Source organism: Palaemon carinicauda, chromosome 30, assembly GCF_036898095.1.
Source record: "Palaemon carinicauda isolate YSFRI2023 chromosome 30, ASM3689809v2, whole genome shotgun sequence".
NCBI classification, from domain to species: Eukaryota; Metazoa; Arthropoda; class Malacostraca; order Decapoda; family Palaemonidae; genus Palaemon; species Palaemon carinicauda.
The window spans coordinates 54,289,677-54,299,195 of NC_090754.1; the positions used below are offsets into that span (position 1 = coordinate 54,289,677).

General features: G+C 34.3%; 1 protein-coding gene across 1 annotated transcript in view; it reads right to left on the bottom strand.

The window, feature by feature from the left end:
• Nucleotides 1–3,744: 3,744 nt before the first annotated feature.
• LOC137623533 (ionotropic receptor 93a-like) overlaps nucleotides 3,745–9,519 on the bottom strand; it is a 16,006-nt gene continuing 10,231 nt past the window's right edge. Inside the window, 7 exon segments of the mRNA XM_068354367.1 lie at nucleotides 3,745–4,162; nucleotides 5,288–5,474; nucleotides 6,169–6,306; nucleotides 6,784–6,994; nucleotides 7,088–7,136; nucleotides 7,324–7,356; nucleotides 7,358–7,549. Of these exon segments, the coding sequence (XP_068210468.1) occupies nucleotides 3,851–4,162; nucleotides 5,288–5,474; nucleotides 6,169–6,306; nucleotides 6,784–6,994; nucleotides 7,088–7,136; nucleotides 7,324–7,356; nucleotides 7,358–7,549 (1,122 nt within the window). The 3' untranslated portion in view covers nucleotides 3,745–3,850.

The following is a 9,519-nucleotide window of genomic DNA, read 5'->3' on the forward strand; positions in this document are numbered from 1 at the left end:
ACCCAAGATTAGAAAGCAATGGTTTGATTTTGGAGTGTCTTTCTCCTAGAAGAGCTGCTTACCATAGCTAAAGAGTCTCTTCTACCCTTAACAAGAGGAAAGTGGCTGCTGGGCAATTACAGTGCAGTAATTAACTCCTTAACTGTTATATCATGCAGTACTATTGTCTACAGTGGGCCGCGTGAGATGCAAACTTATCACTAACCCCAAACGAGGTCTTTATAGTTATGTTGAACTTTCTGTGGTCATTAGCATGTTTATTTGATACACAGTGATGTATAATATACCCACAATCTAAACCATATCAGAATAGATATATTCAGTATATTTCATTATGCAAACTAATTATACAGATCATTTTTTAATATATTTAAAGTCCTAGTTCCCAGTAATGTATATTCCTGCATAATATACACACAATCTAAGCCATATCAGAATAGATATATTCAGTATATTTATTTAATTATGCAAACTGATGATACAAATCATTTTAAATATATTCAAAGTCTCAGTTCCCAGTAATGTATATTGCTGCATAATATACACATAATCTAAGCCATATAATTATGAATATATTCAGTATATTTCTTTCATTATGCAAACTGATTATACGAATCATTTTAAATATATTCAACGTCTCAGTTTCCAGTAATGTATATTGCTGCATAATATACACATAATCTAAGCCATATCATTATAAATATATCTTAAATATATTTTAAATATATCTAAAGTCCCAGTAATACTTCTTATATAATTCCTGAAAGGTTAAAGGTGTCTAGTTCCAGTTCCAGTTTCATCAGAATAGATGCTCACCAGAACGTCAGCCAAGCGAGCCCAACGCTCCACTGTGGTGCCAAACCACAGCAGTGGCCTTCCCAGTAAACAGCTTAAACTCACTGCCCCGGGCGGGGATCGATCTGCTGCCACGCGAATGCTAGGCGAACGCAAAGCCACTCTACGAGTCAGGAGGCTAGTTATTGGTTCTTAGAAATTTCAATGCATAAAAAGTACAAGTAATGATTTTCATGGTTAAATCTTTGTATTTCTTTTATTTAAGTTTTAAAAGTGATTGGTTTACTATTGTAATAAAAAGTAAAACACTTGGTTTAATTATCGTATTGAAAATGATAGTATTTTTAGGGGGAACTTTTATTAATTGTTATATTTTAAGACTGTTTTCTTTTCTCTATATATACTGTAGTATACATGCTCAAGGAAAACTCTGTTCGTAGTGGAGTCGTGCTGAAAAATACAATTTATATACAATTCTCAGATATGATACAATTAAACAAAACATGTTATATAATTTCATGTTTTTTAACAAATTACGTCTGAAACTATTTTCGGACAGTAAATTAATTTCCTCATTTTTATTCAAGTTCCCAACTGCTATTTGGAATTCATCTCAATCTATTATCGTATTTTCTATCACATTAAATCTCTTCAATGTTCTAAGCTTAGAATAAGCTACTTTTGAAATTCGCTTCTTATATAGGTAGGTTTACACCAACGCCAGTTTCCTTCACGGGCGAGAAATGCCTCAAGAAGACTTCGCTTTAATGTATTATTATATATTCCATAACATCAATGAACATCTTCAGCGTTCTAAGCTTAGAATAAACTAAATTTTAATTTTGCTTCTTACATAAGAATACCAAAGCCAGTTTCCTTCAGGGACGAGAAATGCCTCAAAAAGACTTCGTTTTAATCTATTATTACATATTCCATAACACGAATAAACATATTTAGCGTTCTTAGCTTAGAATAGGCTAAATTCTAATTTAGCTTCTTACAGAAGTATACCAAAGCCAGTTTCCTTCAGGGGCGAGAAAGGCCTCAAAAAGACTTCGTTTTAATCTATTATTACATATTCCATAACACGAATAAACATCTTCAGCGTTCTAAGCTTAGAATAAACTAAATCTTAATTTAGCTTCTTACAGAAGTATACCAAAGCCAGTTTCCTTCAGGGGCGAGAAATGCCTCAAAAAGACTTCGTTTTAATCTATTATTATATATTCCATAACATGAATAAACATCTTCAGCGTTCTAAGCTTAGAATAGGCTAAATTTTAATTTAGCTTCTTACAGAAGTATACCAAAGCCAGTTTCTTTCATGGGCGAGAAATGCCTCAAAAAGACTTCGTTTTAATCTATTATTATATATTCCATAACATGAATAAACATCTTCAGCGTTCTAAGCTTAGAATAGGCTAAATTTTAATTTAGCTTCTTACAGAAGTATACCAAAGCCAGTTTCCTTCAGGGGCGAGAAATGCCTCAAAAAGACTTCGTTTTAATCTATTATTATATATTCCATAACATGAATAAACATCTTCAGCGTTCTAAGCTTAGAATAGGCTAAATTTTAATTTAGCTTCTTACAGAAGTATACCAAAGCCAGTTTCTTTCATGGGCGAGAAATGCCTCAAAAAGACTTCGTTTTAATCTATTATTATATATTCCATAACATGAATAAACATCTTCAGCGTTCTAAGCTTAGAATAGGCTAAATTTTAATTTAGCTTCTTACAGAAGTATACCAAAGCCAGTTTCCTTCAGGGGCGAGAAATGCCTCAAAAAGACTTCGTTTTAATCTATTATTATATATTCCATAACATGAATAAACATCTTCAGCGTTCTAAGCTTAGAATAGGCTAAATTTTAATTTAGCTTCTTACAGAAGTATACCAAAGCCAGTTTCTTTCATGGGCGAGAAATGCCTCAAAAAGACTTCGTTTTAATCTATTATTATATATTCCATAACATGAATAAACATCTTCAGCGTTCTAAGCTTAGAATAGGCTAAATTTTAATTTAGCTTCTTACAGAAGTATACCAAAGCCAGTTTCTTTCATGGGCGAGAAATGCCTCAAAAAGACTTCGTTTTAATCTATTATTATATATTCCATAACATGAATAAACATCTTCAGCGTTCTAAGCTTAGAATAGGCTAAATTTTAATTTAGCTTCTTACAGAAGTATACCAAAGCCAGTTTCCTTCAGGGGCGAGAAATGCCTCAAAAAGACTTCGTTTTAATCTATTATTATATATTCCATAACATGAATAAACATCTTCAGCGTTCTAAGCTTAGAATAGGCTAAATTTTAATTTAGCTTCTTACAGAAGTATACCAAAGCCAGTTTCTTTCATGGGCGAGAAATGCCTCAAAAAGACATCGTTTTAATCTATTATTATATATTCCATAACATGAATAAACATCTTCAGCGTTCTAAGCTTAGAATAGGCTAAATTTTAATTTAGCTTCTTACAGAAGTATACCAAAGCCAGTTTCCTTCAGGGGCGAGAAATGCCTCAAAAAGACTTCGTTTTAATCTATTATTATATATTCCATAACATGAATAAACATCTTCAGCGTTCTAAGCTTAGAATAGGCTAAATTTTAATTTAGCTTCTTACAGAAGTATACCAAAGCCAGTTTCTTTCATGGGCGAGAAATGCCTCAAAAAGACTTCGTTTTAATCTATTATTATATATTCCATAACATGAATAAACATCTTCAGCGTTCTAAGCTTAGAATAGGCTAAATTTTAATTTAGCTTCTTACAGAAGTATACCAAAGCCAGTTTCCTTCAGGGGCGAGAAATGCCTCAAAAAGACTTCGTTTTAATCTATTATTATATATTCCATAACATGAATAAACATCTTCAGCGTTCTAAGCTTAGAATAGGCTAAATTTTAATTTAGCTTCTTACAGAAGTATACCAAAGCCAGTTTCTTTCATGGGCGAGAAATGCCTCAAAAAGACTTCGTTTTAATCTATTATTACATATTCCATAACACGAATAAACATATTTAGCGTTCTTAGCTTAAACAGGCTAAATTTTAATTTAGCCTCTTACTTAAGTAGGCTACACCAAAGCCAGTTTCCTTCACGGGCGAGAAACGCTTCGACATTACTTCGAAGACGAAAACAACAAACGCCCCAACAGCGCCCAGTACCATGATCATAAGCGGTCCTTGGAGATGAACGATGGTCAGGGCTCTGGCTTCATTGCTACTCCCAGTATCTACCGATTCTTCTTCTACCGTCTTTTGTTCGGACAACATCTGCTGGATTTTCTCTCGCCTCCTTTGGCGACCTTCCTTCCTGGCTTGGTCCAACATATCCTTCATCCACTTGTTGTAGAGTCCCCCCTTAAATACACGAGATGAAATGTTACAGTTTTCTGTGGATATTTAGCTAACGTTTTCTTTGGCTGGTGGATTTCATTCATCAGGAGGAACTCAAGTAATTTTAAACGTATATTTAAAACTATTTTCATCGTGTGGTTTAGGTATGTTACTGTATGAATATATTTTTCAATAGGATTATATGCTCCATTATCTTTGAAATCACTTCAATATTTATTTTTGATTAATTTTTTTAACAATCTATATGTAATAATAGATTATTATTGTCTTTAAATCATGAACTTTGTCGAAAAATATACAGAGGACAAGTGCTTGTTACTTAAAATATTATCATTATTGTTACTTTTCTTAAAGTATTTTATTTTGATTGTTTACTACTTCTCTTGTTTTTTATTTTTTTTATTCCCTTTCCTCACTGGGGTATTTTTCCCTGTTGGAGCCCTTGGGCTTATGGTATCCTGCTTTTCCAAATAGGGGTTTAACTAAGCTGATGATAATAATAATAATAATAATAATAATGATACTACTACTACTACTACTACTACTACTACTGCTGCTGCTGCTGCTGCTGCTACTACTACTACTACTACTACTACTACTACTACTACTACTAATAATAATAATAATAATAATTATTATTATTATTATCATAATGCTAATAATAATGATAACAACAATAATAATAATATCAATGATAATGATAATGATAACAACAACAATAATAATAATAATAATAATAATAATAATAATAATACTATTACTACTACTACTACTACTACTACTACTACTACTACTAATAATAATAATAATTATTATTATTATTATTATCATAATGCTAATAATAATGATAACAACAATAATAATAATATTAATGATAATAATAATAATAATAATAATAATAATAATAATAATAAAAATATAATAATAATAATAATAATAATAATAATAATATCTCCCCTGTAAAAACGTTTGCTGTTCATGATTTTATGTTCATCAATCAAATTATATTCACTTCTATTCTCCCTCAAAATAATTTTCAAATCAAAATAACTTTACATTTCACCTGTCTAAAATTAGTTGGAATAAACTCAACAATATCTCCCATAAACAAAAGACGGACGAACATACCTCTATGACGGCCAAGATGACAGCATCGAAGTTCTCCTTGTAAGGAGCGTCGTGAGGAATAGGCCAGGCGTTGAGGCCTGGCAGGACTCCCTGGCGTCCTACGTATAATCTCGAGTCCCCATTTGCCTCCGTGAAGTGTTCCGCTATTTGCTGCTCCAGATATCGGGTCCCGTCTATGTGGGATTGCCTGGAAAACGTGTTCTTAATGAGTAAAAGAGTAATGATAGTATAAATTTAAGGGTAGTGTAAAAATAGTTTTCTTGCACACGTATCTTGAACTGCCATTTATAGCTTAAGGATTCAATATCCATCATATTCTATAATAATAATAATAATAATAATAATAATAATAATAATAATAATAATAATAATAATTATTATTATTATTATTATTATCATTATTATTATTATTATTATTATTATTATTATTAGCTAAGCTACAACCCTAGTTGGAAAAGCAGGATGCTATAAGCCCAAGGGCTCCAACAAGGGAAAATAGCACAGCGAGGAAAGGAAACCAGGGAATATATTAACTTGAAGAGAAGTAATAACAATTAAAATAAAATACTTCAACATAATTAACAACATTAAATGAGATTTATCATATATAAAATATAAAAACTTAAAAAAAATACAAGAGGAAGAGAAACAAGAAAGAATAGTGTGCTCAAGTGTACCCTCAAGCAAGAGAACTCTAATCCAAGACAGTGGAAGACCATGGTACATAGGCTATGGCACTACCCGAGACTAGAGAAGAATGGTTTGATTTTTTAGTGCTGTAGAGAGAGAGAGAGAGAGAGAGAGATGAGAGAGAGAGAGAGAGAGAGAGAGAGAGATAAACTTCCTGGTTATGGACCTACTGTGTAAGTGCTCACACTGACCTGCTTTTCAAAGCTTGGTTAAGTCCCTCCGTGACACTGACTCCAACATCGAGCATGGCTCCCAGTGATCTGAAGGATTCGAACTCGGAGGCTTTCAAGTAGTCACGGAACTCGGCTCCGTAAGAAGGCATCGTTACTCTGGAGTGGAGAGAGAGAGAGAGAGAGAGGAGAGAGAGAGAGAGAGAGAGAGAGCACGTTTACAATCAGCAAGTTAACCTCAGAAAATTCTAATATGCATATATTCCATAAAAGGTACAGCTGGACACAGGAATTCCTGGTACATCACGTTCTGAGGATATGCACCCGGCCACACCCTTACAGTGCAGTGAGTTCCTGTGTTTTGTACTGCCCACTACCTCGGTCAGCTCTCCTTTCACTTTCTTTTTGGTTACTTGTCGCGAAGTAACAGAGTGATAGGGTATACTTCGAAGCGAAGAGTACCAGTAACTCCTGTATCCAACTGTACCAACTTCAATGCAGTCTACAATTGGTAAATCGTAGGCGATAAAATCTTTCCAAGCACTCACTGTTTCCTACATTTCATTACACATCCTTTAGACTAACTACTACTACTACTACTACTTCTAATAATAATAATAGTAAACACACAAATACCTTTTGGCCACTTTCACCAGCTCTTCTAGTGCCTCGGGTCTCGGCGGGTATCGGGGAGCGATGAGAGAAGCCATCAGGTTGCTCCTATAAGCTGTGCCTACGATGAAGGAAAAGAGGAGCCACGTAGCCAGCAGGATCCTGCCAGATGCGATAGTAGGCAGCCTTGGGTTCAGAGCCTGTCCAAGGAGTGTACCCACGATTTCGATAACCACTAGGCCGTACAACGACGTTGTTTTGGGTCGATCTCCCATTGAGGCTTTGATAATCTGGGTAAGGTGATTGAAATGGGTTATTGATAGGCTACTGTATATCTCAAGAGGCGTTTCTAGACTATATAATAGTATTAGAATATTCTTCTATTAAGGTTTGCATAAGTCAAACATTTACGTGGATTCGAAGGGGCTTCGCTAGTTTAAGCTAGGGATTAAAGACAGTTCAAAGAGTGGACTTATAAATTTAGATTCTATGGCTAAAGGAAATCAACCTCTAGAAAATAGGCAGCAAATATTTATAATGTAACTTTACCCCTATGAAACAGACAGGTGTAATGACAAGAACTCCCAGGGATGCACAGCCAAACGATACTCTCCAGTGGGTAGTATAGGCTCTGCCACTGCGGTTTCAGGACTGGCTTGGCCATGCTGAAAGCGATGTTGATGCCGTGCTCATAGGTGCGAGTGAAGTCGACCCTGAGTAGTCTCTGTGGCAGGACCATGTGGACGACCGACGCCACCATCGACGTTCGGTCTGATACCCGCTGGAGGACCTGGTAAAGAAGAAGGATCATTAGTAGTACATCGAACCCTGCTACAAAAAATGGAATTCCGAAGAAGGATCATTGGTAGTACATCGAACCCTGCTACAAAAAATGGTATTCCGAAGAAAGACCATTGGTAGTGCATCGAACCCTGCTACAAAAGATGGTATTCCAAAGAAGGATCATTAGTAGTGCATCGAACCCTGCTACAAAAAATGGTATTCCGAAGAAGGATCATTAGTAGCACATCGAACCCTGCTACAAAAAATGGTATTCCGAAGAAGGATCATTAGTGGTACATCGAACCCTGCAACAAAAAATGGTATTCCGAAGAAGGATCATTAGTGGTACATCGAACCCTGCAACAAAAAATGGTATTCCGAAGAAGGATCATTAGTGGTACATCAAACCCTGCTACCAAAAATGGTATTCCGAAGAAGGATCATTAGTAGTACATCGAACCCTGCTACAAAAAATGGTATTCCGAAGGAGGATCATTAGTAGTACATCGAACCCTGCTACAAAAACTGGTATTCCGAAGAAGGATCATTAGTAGTACATCGAACCCTGCAACAAAAAATGGTATTCCGAAGAAGGATCATTAGTAGTACATCGAACCCTGCTACAAAAAATGGTATTCCCCCTACCTTACAACTATTTATCTCTAAAGATATTAACCAACAATCCAAAAAAAAAAAAAGTATGGAAAATTTACAAAAATCTCTTGTGTATGATTCGAGTCTCTGTTAATTAACAAATTGAGGTGAGTGTTTATTTAACAATGAGTTATTATTCTGGTAATACAAGTATCGGTTACTTTTGCTGGAAATACAAACAACAACAACAAATGAAGTGGTTTCTAGTCCAATGCAGGACAAAGGCCCCAAACACGTCCTTAGTCATATTTGAGATTTGGAAATATTTATTATTACACTGGCCATTGCGGATTGGTAATGGTGGGAGACTTTAGCTTGATTGTCCACAGCAAAAGAACCTACTATGGGTGGCTCTGGCTAGTAAAGCTTTGCTGATCATGGCGATACGCAAACCAATTAAAGGCTTAAAAGTCGCTCATGAATGGCAGAGGCAAGGGACACTGACATTGCCTTGCCGTGGCAAGCAGGACAATGCCACAGGACAATGCCCTAAAGACTGACCATATATGCATATGATCAGCACCCAAGCATCTCTCCACCCAAGCTAGGACCAAGGAGGGCAAAGCAATGGCTGCTGATGAATCAGCAAATAGAACTATAGGCTCGCATAAAGACCCCATCCTTATGAGACAATAAAACCATCTATTATAACTCTTAAATATAATTCATAATTACTTTTACGTATAAATCTGATATCAACATTGAATAATAATGCTACTTTTTACTATCAATTCAAAGTCACGACTGAATAAGAAGAAAAACAATTGCATTCATTGAGAAATTTAATATGCAAAATTAATATTGCAATATAGCATTTATGAATAAGATTGATGAACCCACGTTAAAGATGATGATATATTATATTTTTCTTTACTTAAATTGGATCTATATAGTTCACGGGCCGTCAATATTATATCAAATTTGGCTCTTATTTACAATATGACACTAATGTTTATAATGTTCATAATGTTATGTTTTATGAACTTTATTTTTATTGACATAAAAATATGACTATTGGGGTATTTGCTATCTGGTTCTAAAAAGAATGATGACGATGATGAAGATAATAATAATAATAATAATAATAATAATAATAATAATAATAATAATAATAATAATAATAATAATAATAATAATAATAATAATAATAATAATTCCTAAATGTAGATTTATTAATAAAATCAATCCTTCCAATGAAAAGTGTTTTCGTCTATAGATGAATTCCTAGAGAGAGAGAGAGAGAGAGAGAGAGAGAGAGAGAGAGAGAGAGGGGAGATTTCAAGATTAAATCGAATCTTTTTATAAAAAAGAAAACAAAATAAG